This window comes from Rana temporaria, chromosome 1 (genome assembly GCF_905171775.1).
Source record: "Rana temporaria chromosome 1, aRanTem1.1, whole genome shotgun sequence".
In the NCBI taxonomy this organism is placed as follows: Eukaryota; Metazoa; Chordata; class Amphibia; order Anura; family Ranidae; genus Rana; species Rana temporaria.
In genome coordinates, this window is record NC_053489.1 from 236,178,831 (window position 1) to 236,199,406 (window position 20,576).

Sequence of the window (20,576 nt, forward strand, 5' to 3'; positions counted from 1 at the left end):
GAAACATTACATTCAAGGCAAGCTTCTGGTAGTTGTCACAGTAGATAGCAAACTTATGTCATGTCTCAGCGGAACTTTGAAGCCCTAAAATGGCTGGTGCCATTGATGATCATATGTGCAACCGCAGATCTAAACAGAGACTCAGGCCCCGTACACACGACCGAGTTTCTCGGCAGAATTCAGCCAGAAACTCGATCGGAGCTGAATTCTGCCGAGAAACCCGGCCGTGTGTACACTTTCGGCCGAGGAAGCCGACGAGTTCCTTGTCGAGCCAAATAGAGAACATGTTCTCTATTTCCTCGTTGTTCAATGGAGAAAGTTGGCTCGCCGAGATCCTCGGCGGCTTCACACAGAACTCGACGAGCAAAACGATGAGTTTTGCCCGTCGAGTTCCTCAGACGTGTGTACGGGGCCTCAGATGGCACTGACCTAAACAGTAAGGAGTAGATGGTTTTGTTCTGCTTTAAAAATATGAACTAGTAGAGCCAAACTAAAGGGTATGATCCAGTGGGCTTAGGGAATGATAAGAAGGATAATAGACAAGCATCTTCATCTTGGTCTTCTAAGTTCCCTGTCAAAGCACTTATTTTGTTTTTATAGAGTACTATAGTCGTGACCATAAAAAAACTTTGCTACACATAAAACGTGTCAGTATATTTAAGGAAAAAGTTCATTTGGAATTTAGTCTCTTCCAAAAAATAACCAAAAAACTGTATTTACAGCTGAACACATGAAATGATACACGCAGACTGTGAAATTACTGTCAATGCAGGTTAGTTAACAAATACAATGGGAAACATAGTTATCAGAAATAAAAAGGCAGGTAAACAATGTACAATAAATAATAAGGAAACACAAAACATACTTTATTTTTTCCATTTGTTTATACAAAATAAGTAAATGTGAAGCTCCATAAGCTTCTTAAAATTATAATACAGCAAAAGGGGCGTTTCCTTCTGCCCCCTCCTCTCGTCTCCCAGATAAAAGTTTCAGCACTGGGATTTTGACAAAAAACAGAAATAACCCTGCAATATTTGTGTACATCTTTTATGAGATGCATATCTGATATAGGTAACATCTTGCCATTGCTAAAATCACTGAGCAAGAGACTAAGCCTATAGTTACCACCAGAGGGCAACCTAACACCATTCTGTGATGTACATCAAAGAGACCACTTTAAACCTCTATAACTAGTCTTCAGATTTTTTTTTTTCATACTCTCCCTTGCATTTTATCATCCAAATATAAGAACGTAAGGTTCATGTATTTGACACCCATTTCTTATGCAGTCTATGCTAATGCCAGCTAAGAATTTAATCAATGCAAAAGCTTGGAGTGAGAGCAATACCTAAATCCAATCCTTCTCATTAGCATGTGCATTTCAGCTAACGTGTCTTATTGCTTCAAATAACTGCCCAGCATCACAGTTGATGTATAAGAAAAAAAGTACTTTTTTTTTTTTTATCCAACTGACCACGGTAAGATTTTGCGTTTTTATCTGGTTTAGAATTTTCTAAAGAAACTTGAGTAAAGATTATGACTTGGGGTTGAGGCTGAGTGTTGATAGTTTAGGTACAAACGGTTCCTACTAGGCATATTTTGGGCCTGGCTCAGAAAGACATAAATGCCAAGTGGATGTTAGAATATAGAATTGGTCTTATTTCAGGAGACAGACTAGAGGTTTTTAATAAACAGAAATAAGGAGGCAGTTTATTCTTTAACAGCAGCCATGAAGGTGAATTTTGGTTTTGGTGTCTTGTTGGTCCCAATCATCTCCCACATCCAGGTAGGTTGTCCAATGCTTTGGATGAGTCAGAAGGAGGCAGGCTGGAAGTCCATCTTTTACTGTCAGGGAGGTGGCTTTTGGTTTTGTTTATACAACTTGCTTTTGGTTTTCTCTTGAGCCAAGATGTCAGAAAAAAATGTTTATTTTGAGCTCAGCAGGGCAAATCACGTTGTGGAGCTAAGGTGCTCCTGGACATCTTGTCTTCTACCCTTTGTAGGATCGAGTCTTTGTCCTATCAAATTCAAAATTGTAAATCACTTTCAAAGGAATGTAGATTGTAGTCCATAAAGACAGTACATGTATTTGCTATTTATTACCATACTGTGCCCTCGTTAATGTCAGGGTTCTGATGGGGTAGAGGACCACTAAAGCCACTATTGCTAGACATAGAAAATGGAGGACTTGGACCACTGCTGAAGACTTCTCCAGAAATGGGATGCAAAGACCCGGTCATGCCGGGCTCCGGGCTGGGTGTATCCGGGTGAGATATCATGTCCGCGTATCTTTGGTTTTCTGAAGGGTGGTGACCACCTAAGGGTGGTTCAAGAGGGCCAAGAGGAGTAGAACCAGGCCCTGAATTCTGTAGGTAGCTGGAATCTGCTGGAGATTGTGTCTGAGAGGATGGAGGCCCATGAGGGAAAAAGTCATAATTTCCACTTCCATAATAATCCCCTTGGTAATCTGTAAAAATAGTGAAATTGGAAAAAACTAAGAATAGATTTATTTTTTTTAACATTCATACACGTTAAACATTTATTTTCTGCTTCATACACCTGTATTCCAAATGCTTGTGTTAAATGACCAGTAAGCAACAACAACAGAATCGGAGAGAGCAGTATATTTGGCCATAATTATGTATTGCTTAACCCACATTTTGCTTTTAAACCTAATTTTCTTCCAGCAAGTTTCCAAGTACATGTGTTAGTACAGCACAGCCTCTAGCTTGAGGAGTCCTAAGCTCATCTTGGTGACTGTAGTGCATGAGATAGTGGCAGGGAGCAGCTCTTTTGTGTGTTTCTTTGTGAATATATAATTTATTCTGTCAATGCGCAAAGAGTGCTACAGATAAAACCAGCCATAGGATTACAGAGCAGATGACAAGCATATGAAAACTACATGGAAAAAGAAAAGACAAAAAGAATGAAAAGGGGTAGAAGCCACAGCGAAACTAGAACTTGCTTTGCATTAATTAAGACCAAGACAGGAAAGGTGAGAAATTCCATTTTTTTTTTCCTCACAACTTTCCGAAGCAGAAAAACCTGTTTTATTAAAAAAGAAATGCAACAATTTAAGTGAGAAGAGACTTTGCTTGAGGGTAAGACTAGCATCATCCAGTGCTTTCTATTCAATGATCAGCTAACTTCTAAATACAACTATCTATATTTTGTTTTAATTATTTTTTTCCCCTTCATAGTTGAATTTAGAATTAAGTTGATCTTTGATTAAGCTGGATTCACACCTATGCAGTTTTTCTGCTTTTTGCAAAAAGCTGATTTGCACTGCAATCCATTTTACATGGTTTCCTATGAAACACATTTTGTAGTGCAAATCTGCAAAACGCAAAATGCTCTAAAAATGCATAGGTGTGAATCCAGCCTTAGAAAATACTGGACGATACCAGTCAAAACCTTATGCCGCGTACACACGATCAGAATTTCCGACAACAAAACCGTGGATTTTTTTTCGACAGAATGTTGGCTCAAACTTGTCTTGCATACACACGGTCACACAAATGTTGTCGGAAATTCCGATCGGCAAGAATGCGGTCACGTACAACACTATGACGAGCCGAGAAAAATTAAGTTCAATCATTCTGAGAATGCGCCAAATTCATTCCGAGCATACGTAGGATTTTTGTGCGTCGAAATTGCATACAGACGATCGTAATTTCCGACAGGAACTTTTTCCTCTCGGAAAAATAGAGAACCAGCTCTCAAACATTTGTTGGCGGAAATTCCAACAGCAAATGTTCGATGGAGCCTACACACGGTCGGAATATCCGACCAAAAGCTCACATCGAACACTTGTTGTTGGAAATTCCGATCGTGTGTACGCGGCATTAAGCCTGGTTCACACCTAGGCATTTTTTAACTGTGTTTTCAATTTTGCAGAAACACACTACAGTCAATTTAACATGGTTTCCTATGGATGTAGTTTACATCTGTGCATTTCATGGAAAGGGCCAGGGATTTGTTTCTGGTTTTTAGTTCCATTGACATCAATGGTTTAAAAATGTGTATTAAAAAACACCAAAAAATGTGCCTGGAATATGAAAACTGCAACCTGCATAGGTGTGAATCAAGCCTCTAGAAAAAATTATTTTCTCACTTAAAATTGTTGCATTTCTTTTTGTACATGTGTTTAAAAAAATATATAATATATATTATTTAAAAATAATATATATATATATATATATATATATATATATATATATATATATATATATATATATATATATTACGCACACACTATTTGTGATCACACAAAATAAGCATTAGACACAGTCACCTTGTACAAAAAGTTATGTTCTCATCCCCCATCTCACATAGCTATAGGTAGCATGTCTGTTCATTAACTAACAACTGACTGAAAGAAAGGCCAAGTATCTGTGTGATGTTGATGAAGTTCACAAAAATGTCTTATAACACTGGCATTCAGCAGTGCAATGAAAAAGACACCTCCCATAAAACAAGCTTGTCTCAGGTCAGTGCCCTCATACCCTAATTAATGGTAAATAATAAGGCAAACACTTAGCAGAAATAAATCACATAGTGATCAGAATGAAACCCATTTGTAAGTGTGGCAAGGCATTAAGCATGCAGGGTTTTCTGGGCTGCTTGAGGAGGAGCTGGAGAATACAAAGATGCAGGGAGGGAGCAGATGGGAAAATAATTACTTTTGAGGCTACTTATTGCACAATGAAAAAATGTACTATAAATGAATGGAAACATATCATGTAACACATTACTGGCACAAGAGCATAAGTGATGTGTAATCTAAAATAGTTATAAATTACGATGATGAAAAATATACACATAATAAAAAAAAAATGTAAGTATTTTTAGCGGAAAAAAAAAACAACTAAACTCTTTATTTTTACAGCAGCAAATGAAATGCAAAGTAGGACAGAGTATGAAAAGAACCACGGGCCAGATTTAGTATCCTTTTAATTGAATTTGCGACTAAATCACCTACAGGAGAAGGAATAAAGCCACATATTTGGATTCTTTTGTTTTGCTCTTTGCTTAGAATGAAAGAGCCGATTCTGTAATCTCTTGACATACAAATCTATTGAGGGCACAGAATGCACAGCTCTTGGTAAACAGACATCCCCATTCATACAGCTCAAAGAAACAAGACACATCTAACTTGTAACAGATCACAAAGACATGGGAAGGGGGGGGGCGATGTATGGAGGAGAGAAGAAAATCAGAGATTCGGGGGAGGCAGCAGAGTTGTAGAAAATACTTAAGGAGACATACAGTATATATTAGAAGCAGGAGTGGGAAACACTTAAAAAGGAAAGGGGGGGGGGGGGGGATCAAAAGGAGAAAAAAAAAGGGGGGAAAGGAAACATTCATATATATGTATACCAGGGGATAATTTATTTTATGCAAAAATTTACGGCAAATCAATTAAAACAATGTGCATTGTTGGTTATACTAGACAATGGTCTTAAAAATATTTTTTATACCCAGCACACCTCTACATACTAGAACTAATTATATATATATATATATATATATATATATATATATATATATATATATATATATATATATGTAGAGCGTAAGGCTGTATATGCACCACATTGGTATAATTGTGTGCTGATAGAGAATGGAGGAGCAACCGCAAAAAAATTCCAGCCTCCCCGAAAAAGCACTTAAGAAACAGACGGCTGGTACTATTACCTCTTGCCCATCTTTGTATCCAGCAGACTGGCTGGTTATTATCTCAATGTCTTGAAATGGCTAGTTTTAGATGAATTGCATTTAATGTGTAGGGGTGCCATAAATCCTGTTCTTAGTACTGAATGGTGAAAGCCAACCACAGTCACCTCAACCCTGCTGATCATACAATACCCGATGTGTGGTAGTGATGCACTCAACCTGAACATTGCCAGAGATAAAATGAAGTATAGTTGAGAGATGTGCATGGGTGTTTGAAAAGTGAGTTGGCTGTAGAAATCTATAGAATATCTTAGGCCAGTAATTATGGATTTTTAAAAAATATCCCTAGTAGAAAATTAGATAGTTATGTGCTGCATGTCTAGCTATAAAAAAAAATAATTAAAATTTGGGGGAAAAAAAGATGAAAGAGGTTGTACAAGGTAAAGGTCATTATAAGGATATATCTTTTACTAGGTTTTAAAAGAATAAAGCTTTTAGTAAATATTTTGTAGATTTGGGAAAAATACTGAGAATGTAAACACAGGTTTTTACCAAACATGGATGGACCAAGAAAAATATAATGTTGGCAATAATGACACAGATCACGCTATCATTACAGAGGATTTAAAGAAGCTGCGTTAATGATAAGTGTCAGGACGTTTTGTCAACTGTCGTGCTCCATCTAAAACCCCTCTAGTCTATATTATAACTTTATTAGCATGACTTTTGTCCATAATGTCTTGAATAAAAGGATAAAGGCAGAAGACAGACTGGGAGAGGAGGCCTTTGTTATACCTTTCTGTCTGCTCATAATACAAGTGACAGCAACAGCGTACAGATGCGACGAAGGGCGAGAGCAGAGGCAATGTAAATATGAGCAAGAAGTTAGGAAGGAAAGATGAGAAGGAAAGGCTTGATATCATCCACCACTGCATTTTACTGCTCTGGGAATAATATTAATGTGTGGATTTCGGGGCACATGACACAAATTGTAATTGCAGTTGGTAAATTGTGAATCAGAGGAAAGAGAAAACAAACAGAGAAAGGCAGGGTACCCTGCTCTCTCCAATCACCCTCCATATGTTCCAAGAATGTGAAGGTAATTGGAACAACTGTTGTCTGAATAAGGTACAAAGAAAGCAGCTGTGCTATTGTCCCTCTACAACACTACTGAGAGAGAGCGAGAGAGAGAGACAGAAAGAGAGGGGAGTAAAGGAGGGGGTGCTGAAAAGAGGGGAGAACTGGAAGATGAGGAGTAAGCAGTGGGGTGAACCAGGAATGGGCAGGTCTCCTCCATAACAGGCATTACGTTTTACTTGTCATGCTGTGAAAAGTTTAGAGGAACGAGGAATGAGACCTTTAAAGTGGTGATGTGAAGTAAGAGGAGGAGGTGGTGATGGTGGTGGTTAGAGGATTGAGAGGGAAAAGGAGATTAACGAGACCTCAGGAAGAAACCTTGTGAAAATCCTTCTCTTGGAGGCTTTGCAATCATTTAATCTTTGAAAATGAGGTTTCTGGGTAGGGCAAAGGTATTTTAGGGATAAAGAAAATGAAAATCCTCTACTATCCCTTAAATAGGCACTGAAAGGGGTCAACTTGAGAAATGTCATGCATCACACAGAAAAATGTACTTGCATTTTTGACCCCTTTAGCGAGGCGATATTACAAGTTTGCTTGGCTTCAAACTGCATAGATAGCTCATAAACACTCATCCACTAATATAAACCATACAAAACAGGCATCTAATTGAATGTATATTTACAAAAATGTTTAATTAAATGTGTGCTTGCCACTGACTTAGAGAAATATGTAAAATGGGTCAACTGCAAGTTATATGGGAAGTCCATCCTTGCAACAAATGTTTAACAGTCGTGAGTTTCATTCCCAATTAGAATAATTGTTCCTGATTAAAAGAAATCTTGCTACATCTTTACCTGTGAATTGCATAGATTTTCCAGCATGTTGGAAGCTTTCTCCAGGGGCTACTCTGAATGCAAAAAAGTGCTATGGCTCATTTACCTTTGCAAATGATGTCCAATAATGAGATGTCCCTGCCTTTCAGAGCTAATCATTCACTATTGTGAAGTCTGAAATCCATCTGATATGCAAAAATAGCACTTGGAGTGTTTTAAAAACTGGATGGGCTGTGATTCCACATTATCTCTGGCGGAAATTTAGATGGTCTCAGAGATTGCATCTATTAGTTTAATGAAAATCGGGACGATTAGAGCAAAAGGGCTCGTCTTTATATATTTACATTAGGTGATCAATTATTCCATAGGGGGTTGTGATTTTGGATAAAACCCCACTAACAGAATTATATGAATCAGTTTATTTGCTTTAAAATAAGACAGTAAATGGGTAGCTTAAATGCTATTTCATTACAAAATGTATCTATAAGGCTTTAGAGATCCAGTGCAATAAACACAAGTACTACTAGAAAGCAGCCTTCAACTGCCCGGATACAAAATCGTCATTCTGCATAATACAAAAGCTATAGTTGTTGTTCCCTTTTGTAAAAAACACTTGAACATTGATTGCAGTACCAATGTGGTATCACAGGTGTATGTAGCCTTTTCACATAACTCTTGTTGTTGAAGATGGATCTCTACCAGCTGATCACTGGTTCGGTAAGAGAAGATGAGAAGTTTGTTATCGAAAATGGTTGTATTACTCCATGCAGAGTGGAAGAACAGACATAATATATTAGTATTTTCTTAGGGTGAAATGAAAAGCATGCACCCTGATGTCTGCATAAAGACAGGATTTCTATGTCCTGGTGTTTGTCTATTAAGTGGAGACAAGACATAGGTGTACTGATTAGGGTCCCATCATAATACAGGTGAAAGTCTTAAGCCCTGTACACACGATCGGTTTGTCTGATAAAAACAGACCGATGGACTGTTTTCATCGTACAAACCGATCGTGTGTGGGCCCCATTGGTTTGTTTTCCATCGGTGGAAAAAAATAGAACATGTTTTAAATTTTTCCTATGGATAAAAAAAGATAGAAAAAAACGATCGTCTGTGTGGAAGTCCATCGGTCAAAAATCCATGCATGCTCAGAATCAAGTCGATGCATGCTCGGAAGCATTGAACTTCATTTTTCTCAGCACATCGTAGTGTTTTAAGTCAACGTGTTTTGGCACGGTCGAATTTTTGACTGATGGTGTGTAGGCAAGACTGATGAAAGTCAGCTTCATCAAAAATCCATCGGATTAGATTCCATCAGATATCCAATCGTGTGTAAAGGGCTTTAGTGCCCTTGGTACTCCCCAGGGAAAGTATAGCACTCTCATCTTGCCTTGCACGCCAGCTGACTTGCAACATTATGAACCCCAATCACATACTCTATAGAAACGTATGCAAGTGGAGATAGGGCTTGATACTGGGGAGAAACTTGAAAGGGCAGCAATCCAAGTACAAACTTTGGTGGCATTAGGTAAAGTAATGTGCATAGTTTTGATGTCTGCAATTAAATAACATTAAAGAGGCAGATCTGTTAAAGATGTGAATTTTGTATATTAGAAAGATGTAAGCCTGTGAAAATATCTACAATATATAAGATACAGGTGCTTTGATGCCTGCCTATTGTAAACAATATTGTGAATATCTGGATTTGTGATATCTGTGTCCATTATACATTTTTCTCTTTGAAAAAAAAAAAAGAGCAGACACTTTTATGCTTACCATTTAGAAAAATGACTAATTTCCCTTTTTACAACATGCATTACAATTTATTATAAACAAGGGGAGAAGAGCCAAATAAGACTTAGCAAAAATAGACAAATGAACTACATAGAAAGTGACATAGTCAAACTGTTTTGGTAAAATAAGTCATGGTCCATTGTAAGAACTTGCATCATAAAATTAGGTTTTCACCAATAAGGATCAACAACGAAACTGCACTTCATTTCACCGGTGGTATCCCAATCATCTGAGAATCTTCTGTCAAAAGGTATATCACACTCAGACTGTAGGTTACCTCCATAGTAGCTGTAAGGGCCAGATGCAAGAATGTCTGACTCGTCCAGCCTTCCTCCTAATGGGCGCATTCGTCTTGGGCTCCTGAAGAACGCATGCCTTCGTGCACCTAAAGCGCTCAGCTGTTTCATTCTTCTCTCCTTGGACCTCCTGTTTTGGAACCAAACCTATAACAAAATATTAGAAAAAGACCTTTAAAGAAATGTCTTTACATTGAGTTGTAATTAATAAGGTAGAGAAATAAATCTCTATAATCTTAAACCATAAACCTTGCACCCAGGGATAGCTGCATTTGAATTTGTATTTCAGAGGGGCTAGGCTAGGAATACGTGAACCAATCTTTTGGTTTCCACATCTGGACGATTCACAGTCAGCAAATGTCTGTGGCAAATTCTAGGCAATATGCAAGAAGATCTGCAGGTTTTCTTTTTGCCAACCTCTTATAAAAATTCAGAGCTGAACTTCATGAAATTCAATAATAGTTTTTACACACAGCTGGCAAAAGTACCAGAGTGACTCTTACTAACATGAATAAATCAAAATCTACTGCATTGCAAAGTATAATATCCACCAGTCCTAACAGGAGAAAGCCGATAGTGGACCTTGTCAGCGTGCCGCTGCTAGTTTGTTGCCCAGGTTGTTAAGGTAGTTGATATTGTGGATGGGTAGGAGGCATGCGTGGTCTGACGGCTGAGGGGGTCAGGGAAATTGTGGGTAGGGGCGCCAGAGGGGTGCAGGATATGTCTCATGATGACTGTTCACTTTGAAAAGGGTACTTGTTACTGCCTATTATGGAGGGGTTCGGTCCTCTATGATGGAGTGAGAGCATCCGTCTCTTAGCTCGGTACTGGGGTCAAGGGTCGGCAAGAAGGCGTTATTTATACTGTGTAAGGGGGAACGGTCAAGCTTGGACTTCATTGCATTATAATCCATCTCATTACATTTGACCAGTGTTGAATATGTCTAATGCAAGCATTTGTTCCCCCCCCCTTTTTTTTTTTCCCCCACTCCCCCCCTTCCCCCTTTTCCCTTGGTTGGGTTTTGGTTTGTACACCGGTCTATGTGTCATGACCGGTAAATGTTGGTCGCGTTTGTGGCCTGTTATTGTGTATGTGTCTTGAAAAATTCAATAAAAATAATTTTACAAAAAAAAAAAAAAAAGGTAGTTGATATTGGAGCAGACTGTATTAGCAAAATGCTGTACAGTCTACATTCAGATCAAAGTGGGGGCAGGAAGTGCTAGTGCGGTCATGAATGGATACTTGGATCACTGGTTGAATATAATTATAAATCTTTGGCAGGTAAACAGTTTGCATATGTGCATTTCAATATATTTTTTTAGCTGTGTGCTTGGAGTTCACCTTTAAAACACAAACAACCTCAGTAACTTTCTGAATATTCTAGAGATGATAGAACTTGAAGCACAGCACTCTGAGAGTTGCCCTTTTCCCAATTCCCAAAGCACAGCAAATGAAGAATTCTATGCTGCAATTGCAATGTTAATTTTTGAAATATATGACCAAGCTTTGTTCACAAAATGTAGCCTTTGAAAAAAAATTCTAGAGAACATGGCAGAAGATCTGCAGGCTTTCTTCTTGCTGACTTATTAAAAAATTCAAGGTTGAACATCATGGTGTTAGGGTTCATTGGCCTCCTAAATTTCACTAGGACAGGAGATACCAACTTACATATCTCGCTTCCCTACCTCCTCTTTCAAAAACCATGCTTGTGCTCAACACCAAGCTAAAGGCCTTCATGTTAAGTCATCTGTCGGCTACAGGTTATTAAAATGTCAAAGGATTACATGTTCACAGGTTTCTTGCAGATGCAAGCTCACCTGTCTAGTATGCTAGGCTGGTATCTTTAGTGGAAAAACAAGTTAATTATGAAAAACTGTCAGATAGGATTTAGAGGGTCGAGAAAAAAGGCTACATGAGCTCCTTTCTTTAGCATTGAATATAATAGATCCTCTATAATGGGACAGAAACCAAAATTAGGATACTGAAAACGTCAGAGTGACAGCAAAACAACAAGTAACACTGGCAATGTTACAGGCACTGTAGCAAGAAAGTGGAGTGCACCTAGGCAGAGCTTGCAAATACACAAGCAGTTTGAGGTAGGTGCTCTGCAGTCACAATATACAGTAATACCTCGGATTGCGAGTAGCGCGGTTTACGAGTGTTTCGCAATACAAGCTCTTATTTTTTTTAAATCCTGACTTGATTTGCGAGCATTGTCTCACAAGACGGCCAGGATTCAAGCCAATGGGGTGTGCAGTACTGCATTTGGCCAGAGATGCGGGGGCACCGGTGAAACTCTGAGAAACTTGGAAACACTCTGTTCCTGAGTGTCTCCCAGTGCATCGAAGCGGCTCTGAGAGGTTTCCGAGTGTCTCCAGAACCCCCCACACCTCTGGCCACATGCAGTACTGCATACAATAGCAGTCACTGTGGAATATATTGACTCCTATGGGGAAACTCGTTTTTTTATATATGAGTGCTTTGGATTACAAGCATTCTTCTGGAACAAATTATGCTCGGAATCCAAGGTACCACTCTACTTCCTGCTCCAGTATCACAACAACGCTTCTGTAAAGATACAGTACAGTGAATGGGAATTGTCAAATTGCCACCACATCTAAGAATTGTTAAACTGCAATATGTTACATTTTTGTACTTGGGTTTAGATACATATGCTATTGAAATCATCCTGAACTGGTCAACAATTAGCCACATTTTAACATTTAATTATCCAGGGTACAGTATGGGGAGCACATACCCGCTCTGTCATGTCAACTTAGGTCATGAAGCTAAAAACCATCATCCTGCAGCAATCGGTCAATGTAAATTAATATCTAAGAGAACCCTCTAGAACCTTTTTTGTAAAATGCATCACTTGCTGCATTGTTTCTAAGCAGCCCTACTGTAACATTTAAAATACAATTTTAAATAAATACATTTTTAGCCACTAAGGTGAATGTACAGTACAAAAGTAAAATAAGGTAATATTCTATATATGTAGAAAAGAAAAGCTTTAAAAAAGTATTTGCATCTCCCACAGGTCTGCAAAACCTTACTGCAGTAAGGGAGCACTTCTCCACTGACCAGCAGCAGAGGGGGGGAATGCTCCACTTACCAGCAGTAAGGGGGCACAGCCCCAGGTACCAGCAACAAGGAGGGCTCATCTCCACTGACCAGCAAAAAATGGGCACTGCTCCACTGACCAGAAGCAAGGGAGCACTGCTCCACTGACCAGCAGCAAGGGGGCACTGCTCCACTGACCAACAGCAAGGGGGCACTGCTCCACTGACCAAAAGCAAGGGGGCACTGCTCCACTGACCAGCAGCAAGGGGGCACTGCTCCACTAACCAACAGAAAGGGGGAACTGCTCCACTGATCAGAAGCAAGGGGGCACTGCTCCACTGACCAGCAGCAAGGGGTCACTGCTCCACTGACCAGAAGCAAGGGGGCACTGCTCCACTGACAAGCAGCAAGGGGGCACTGCTCCACTGACCAGAAGTAAGGGGGCACTGCTCCACTGACCAGCAGAAAGGGGGCACTGCTCCACTGACCAGAAGCAAGGGAGCACTGCTCCTTTGACCAGCAGTAAGGGGGCACAGCCCCAGGTACCAGCAACAAGGAGGGCTCATCTCCACTGATCAGCAGTAAGTGGACAATTCTCCACTAATTGTCAGAAAGGGGGCACACAGCAATGACTAGAACTAAGGAGACACAAACCACTAACAGGCAGTAAGGGGGGAACTTATCCACTGACCAGCAGTGAGGTGGCAAACACAACTGACCAGCAGTAGGGGGGGCATACACAACATTGACCAGCAGTTGCCAACCAGCAGAGGGGTTGCACACAGTGCCAACCAGCAGTAAGGAGACACACACCATCGACCTGCACTATAAAGAGTGGTCAGTAAAATAAAACCCTGCCTGTACCTCTGATCTTGTTGTCAGCCATTGTCAAAGGTTTTTCTGCATTGAAAAGACTGGTGGTTGAGATGCCTGATTCCCCCCTGCAACTGCGTGGTTCCTTCTGTCCCTTAGTGATGTAGGACTGGCAGGAGGAAACACAGAATGCAGAGGGGAAGCAGGCATCTGGCACACCAAGTGTTGGGTGCAGAAAATTCTTAAGGCAGTATGAAAGATCGGCAGCAGGTAAGTATTTACAGTTTTCTTTCACAGGTTAACCTTTGAGATTTTTTGGGGGGAAGTGACACGGCAATTTTAAAGGGAATGCATAACACTGACCACCTACACTTAATGGGGAACACACACACATTACCACCAATATGTACAGGGACACTCATTACTCACCGCAATCAGGTGCCATTATCTCCCGACAAATTTACTAGCTGTGCCATGCATTACATAGTCCTGACCCCTGCACTCTAATTGCTGCACTGTATTTATTACAGCCATGACTGCTGCACTCTACATAATTCTGACTGCTGTGCTGTATACTTGATATTTTGGTCCTGACCACGCTGTTCATTGCCTCAACAGCTGCTGGTTTTAAATAAGCCTTTTTTAAGGTAGGTAAAAAGTGTTACCTTTCTGTGTGCAGAAAAACATGTGTAACATGTTTTTTTAGATTTTCTAAACTGGTGTTTTATGTGTGTCTGAAACACTGTTACTTGTGCGCATAGTAATTAAAGACACTGTGCCAGAAGGACTGTGGCATGTGCCTGCAGTGTATAGAGTGAATAGGCACAGGTTCTGTTTAATCACCCCCCTTTAAGCTACTCCTGCTGTTAGGTTCAACCTAGCCATGCCCACCATTTACCACAACGCACTACTCTCACCACATAGCCATTTTCCCTGTTGTGCCCCATTGTGTCTGAGTCTTTCACAATTATAGCAACACCTTTGTATACAATATATCCTCTTTACCATCTGCTTTTACCATGTTTTATTAAATGCTTATTGGCACTGCCAGATTAAAATGACTTAAAACGAGATAATAGAAAAAGGGGAATCAAAACAGAGTTGACCTAACAGACCCTTGTTTTATATCCCCAGGCTAGAAAAAGACTAAACATAATTGGTCACCATGAGTAAAAACTTCTCTTACCTAGTTTTTTTTCATTGCTTTTCTTTAAGTAAATAGCCTCCTTATAAATGTATTATACAGGCATATGCCACTTTTAAGTACATCATTGGGTTTATTTACTATCACTGGAAAGTGCAAAATCGGGCTCACTTCTGTATAGAAACCAATGAGCTTCTAACCCCAGCTTGTTCAATTAAACCTGGTAATAAAACCTGGAAGCTCATTGGTTTATTTGCAGAAGTGAGCCTGATTTTGCACTTTCCGGGGTTAGTAAATAAACCCCATTGTGTACTTAAAAGTGGGGTATGCCTGTAGTTAACAACTATCATCAGTTTAGTGGTATGCAGAAGAAATGGCCATGTCTTTGGTCCTAATCTAACAAGGTAAATCTTTTGGATTGTCTACAATTTTCTTAGTCGCCAAAGGATGTAAATTCTGCTATATATTCCTTAACAGAATAATGTGGAAAGCATGATCTTTATGAGGCATATATTTACAAATGGAGATATATTTCTTTCAAGATTCAACTCAACAGTGCAGTCTGAAATCTCAGCACAGAACACTGTGGGTTGATTTATTAAAACTAGAGTGCACAAAATCTGGTCCAGCCCTGCAAAGAAACCAATCAGCATCTAACTTCAGCTTGTTCAATTAAAGTGATTGTAAAGGAAAAAAAAAAAACATCTCTATACTTACCTGTTCTGTGCAGGGGAATTGCACAGAATGGCCTCAATCCTTTTCTGGTCCCTCCTCTGTCCTGTGCCCCCCGGAAAGCTGCTTCCCATGAGGGCATTAGTGCATGCTCGCTCCCGAGCTCTGCTTCTGCGTCCATTAACACAGACAGTGGGACTCCCCCGTCACTGGCTTTGATTGACAGCAGCAGTAGCCAATGGCTCCCGATGCCCCAGCAAAGCAAGTGAGACACGGAAGTGAGGGGAGTAAAGAGCTGCAGACATGCACAGTGCTGGATTGAATGAAGGTTCAGGTAATTAAAGGTGGGCGAGGGGCCAAAAACAATGCCCAAAGAATTTTTTATGTAATGCAAGGAATGCATTAAAGGTCAAATTCATTTTGCCTTTATTTTTTTACATAGCTCCCCTCTGTAACAATATAACATTAATGTACTTATTTTGCAAAAAAAAAAATCAGCTTTCCAATAATTCTACACAGACTCAACTCACTCTTCATAGGTGATTAAACACACTGCTTGATTACTTCTGCCTTACTTCCTGGACTTTAGATCATGACACAGGAAGGAGTTGACCAGCTGAGGATAGAAGATGCAGGGTGTGTGCTAATGAGATCAGCTGGTCAACTCCTTCCTGTATCTACACAGACTTACCTCACTCTCTTCATAGCTGTTTAAAAAAACTGCTCCATTACTTCTGCCTTACTTCCTGGAAAGACATGACACAGGAAGGAGGTGACCAGGGACCAGATGATGCAGGGTGTGTGCTAATAAAATCAGCTGGTTAACTCCTTCCTGTGTCATGACCTAAAGTCTGTCCAGGAAGTAAGGCGGAGCTAATTGAGCACTATGTTTAAACAGCTATGAAGACAGTGAGGTATGTCTGTGTATAATTAATGGAAAGCTATTATATTTTTGCAAAATGAGTACATATTGCTATATTGTTACATAGGGGAGCTGGCATTTAGAAAAAAAAGAAAAAAGTGAACAAAGATGAACATAGCCTTTAAGGTGAACGAACGTTTAGGCTTTAGAACCACTTTAAGCTTTGACAAAAAATAAATAAATAAACCAAAGAAGCGGATTGGTTTCTATGCAGAGCTTCACCAGAGCAGAATCAGGATTTTGCATTTTGAATGAATGAATGACTTGTATAGCGCTACTCATGCGAACTGAATCGCCTCTGGGCGCTTTTTCCAGCCAGAGTCTGCTTGGCTGGTGTGGTCATTTTACCCCGTAGGATCGTGACACGCTTGGGACACACAGTCATACACACAGATATACATATATATTCTGGGCCAATTTGGACAAGATCCAATTTACCTACCAGCATGTCTTTGGAGTGTGGGAGGAAACCGGAGTACCCGGAGGAAACCCACGCAGGCACAGGGAGAACATGCAAACTCCAGGCAGATGGTGTTGTGGTTGGGATTCGAACCAGCAACCCTTTTGCTGCTAGGCGAAAGTGCTACTCACTGCACCACTGTGCTGCCCAATTGGATTGGTTTCTATGCAGAGCTGCACCAGATTTTTCATTCTTCAGTTTTAGTAAATCCACCCCTGTATGTGTAGTACTGACTAAAGCTAATGCTACTGTCTAATACAAATTGTTCATTTCAAAGGCCTTACCAGTGCTAAAAGTATATCAAATATTTTGAACTTCTATAAAGTATAAACTAAATATAGCAACTCCGTGTAATACTATTTTTTCAGCTATGAATGTGCACCATATTATGTCTGTCTACATCTCCATTAGTGAGGGTTGCCAGTACTGACTTGTCTCCTTGTTCTTACACACATAAAGAAGGTGTTACTCTGACAGCTAGTTATTTGTTTAGTACACAGCTCAGCTAATCCATCCTCATACCATCAGTTGGCTTTGTATTGGTTGCATTGCTTGGGCAGAACTTAAAATTGTGGTAGGAATATCTTGCCATTGAAGAGGTATCAGCATGTAATTTAATTTGTCAGCAGCCACCCAAAATAAAATACAATTTCCCTTAAGGGTTATATGATCTTTGACTGTAATTTATGATCAACTAAGTCTAAGATACAGAAAGTGTGGGTCTAGAAAGATTACAGATTACATATTTTGCACTATGGTGTCGAGGGGGAGGTAATTACAAATCTTGAAATGGTTTCAGACTTGTGAAACTGTGATGGCATTTTAAAATTTAAGGTCTGCAGCTCATCTCTTGACTTGGGTTGTGGCATGGCATCCCACCCCTAAGATGAGGGATTACTGAGAACTTTGGAGGAATTCTTACCGGGATAAGCTGCAAGAGCAGGAACATGAAAACCATCAAACATGAAAACCACTTTATCAAAAGCATCATATCCTGTACAAGCCCCTCTAAAGGGCTTATAGGATCCGGATTACAACTCTTTCAGGGGGATGAATGGGGACCCCCGCCTGAGAGACAAGGGAAGGACCTCACTCTTTTGCTGATGAAATGAGGATTAAAAAACACCAATCTTTTTCAAACTGAATAATAGGCAAAGACTTACAGAAAAAAAAAAAAAAGTGTATTGAGCTTGGAAAAAAGGCTACAGAAAAAGTGAAAGGACCACAAAAAAACAAAACATGTAACTATAAAAGAGGGAGATCAAGCCTTGCCACTAAATACAGATGTACACCTGACTTAAACTAGACAAGACAAAAAAGATCACTGTTTATGTTGTGTTTCTGAATTTATGCTGTGTTCTATACATTTAAGCTTCCATTGTTTTATAAAAGTAATAAATAAATAAAAAAAAATATATATATATTTTAACTGTAATGACATCTGACACGGTTTCCCAAACATTGCACAAAAGTGGTTATTTGTAAGTTTGCGCACAAGTGGCATAGAATGTTACGATTCAACTATATGGGCAATATGTTTGTGCCCATAAAAAACCTGATCAGGCCAAATAAAGTCATTTGTTAAAACAATGCCATGTTGCTGGACTCAATGCTGCATGTCTGTACAAGAAATGTGGAACTGTGTTAATTGTACTTGCATACCTGCAAGTACAGTTAGTCTTTTTGCCTAAGGCAAAAAGATTTTGCAATTACAAACTTCCCCAAAAAAACATGGAATTTAAAGCAGTAAACGTTTCGGCATAGATTAAATTTAATGCAACTCTTGAAATGCACCCATCTTGCATTAAAAGTCAAAGCAGTCATTTTGTGGGCTGAATCAGAGAAATTATTACCATTGTTACATGCCCCAGATATGCCTCTGTACTATGTTGCACTGGTTAAATTTTGATTACAGCATCTTTAAGCCTAGTTCACAGTGGACGAATGCCAGGCGGCATTAGCCGGTTCAATAGAAACTGGGTGACATTCGGCCCATATGTACTCGAACCGGTCTGTAGTGTGTACTAGGCTTAAGAGTCAGGTTGGAATGTCCCATATTTAAGCTTCCTTACAGGACAATTTAGGTGTTAGTTCTGTGCATTTTGACAAACTCTTAAACTATGAACTGACCAGAAGGCTTCTTCATTTTTTTAATTTAAGCAGTTTTACTCTGAATCATACACTCTAAAGCCTCGTACACACGACCGAGGAACTCGTTGGAAAAGACACATCGTTTTCCTCGATGAGTTCCTTGTTAGGCTTGTCGAGGAACTCGACAACCTTGGTTTGCGTACACACTGTCAAGACAAAATCTCCTCGTTCTCAAACGCGGTGACGTACAACACATACAATGGCAGGGGAAGTTCAATTCCACTGGCACAACCCTTGGGGCTGCTTTTGCTAATCTCATGTTACTGCGTGTTAAGTAAAAGTTTGGTGAGAGACGATTTGCACTTTTCAGTCTGTTACAGCGTGAAAAATGTGTTATCTCCATTACAAATGCTACTTTTACTCCCTTCTCATACTTTATTCTGAGCATGCAAGGGTTTCTTAGCATACACACGCTCGATTTTCTCGTCGAAAACCAGCCCGACGAGGAACACGACAAGGAAATTGAGACTCCCGTCGAGAAAAAAGAGAAAAGGAGACGGTTTCCTCAATGAAAAACGTACACACGACCGGTTTCCTCGGCAAAAAAGCTCTCCCACCAAGTTTCTTGATGGATTCTGTCGAGTTTCTCGGTCGTGTGTATGAGGCCCTAAAGAAACTCATAGGTTCAGCCATATATGCAGACATGCAGCCCCCCCCCCAACCTCAATCTCTTAAAAAAAATGTCATGCTTCACATTTATAAAATTAGTCAACATTCACTTTGGTAAGTCAACAGCCTTTACTGCTTTAACAAATCAACCTAATAAATTCTAAATATCATAAGTAAAACTTGAGCTTTGGCTTCATCACATTATAAGTGAGCACTTGAATGGCAAACTGAACCCTTTCATAACACTATCTGCAATTCAAAATACTACACTATAAAATCTTATGGCTGAACGTTACAAGCTTCTCTTGTGAAAAGGCATCTAGTAACTGAAAGTGGAGTACAAGAGTCTGACAGTCCATTAGTAATTCAGAGTTGACATATACAAGGGAAAAAGCTGCAGGTGACATGCCTATAAGTATAAGGCGATTTGGGGAATAAACACCTGATGCTTTTAAAACAAGGAAGATTAGATATTAAAATATTGCTAATCTTGAACATATACCAACACAAAAAAAGAAATAATTCTATTGTAATAATGTAAATAGGTAGAAAATAACGTAAAAGTGGAAATTGTCATAAAGAATAGGTTGTGAGCTTACCTGAATCACCCTCATATTAAGTCCTGTTTCTTGAGCTAATTGCTCACGAATGTGCCTTGTGGGTTTGGGTGTAGCTGCAAAAGCTGCCTTTAGGGTCTCTAGTTGCTTTGCTTTTATGGTGGTCCTTGGTCCTCTTCTTTTCGTACCAGAGTTCTGCTCCTCATTTTCATTATTGGTTGTCTCTTTATCTGAAGATGTAGAGTGATCTGTCTCTTTGTTTTCATCTTGTATGGGGTCTTGAAGGTCTGGAGACAAACTTCTGTCTGTACAAGAAGAAACTAAAAAAAAAAACAAATAAAGTAAAATGTTTTAAGAATTGCATGTATTGCAAAAAAATAAATCTAAATTGCACATAAAAACATTTTTACAATGAAAAAAAAAGTGTTTTCCATGAGTGTGAGATAAGTGCTAAAGTACAATGATCTACAGTAAACCATAGCAGTCGGACATCAGTCAGGAAGAAT

At 39.5% G+C, this 20,576-nt stretch overlaps 1 protein-coding gene across 3 annotated transcripts in view; it reads right to left on the reverse strand.

Moving 5' to 3' along the window:
• Positions 1-842: 842 nt before the first annotated feature.
• The window catches only part of LHX5 (LIM homeobox 5), a 52,449-nt gene continuing 32,715 nt past the window's right edge, over positions 843-20,576 (reverse strand). For all 3 annotated transcript variants that reach the window (XM_040351908.1, XM_040351907.1, XM_040351909.1), the window contains 3 exons: positions 20,113-20,390; positions 9,661-9,826; positions 843-2,467 (listed from right to left, as the gene is read on the reverse strand). In XM_040351908.1, coding sequence (XP_040207842.1) covers positions 2,100-2,467; positions 9,661-9,826; positions 20,113-20,390 — 812 coding nt within the window. In that variant the 3' untranslated portion in view covers positions 843-2,099. The remainder of the gene's footprint in view (positions 2,468-9,660; positions 9,827-20,112; positions 20,391-20,576) is intronic.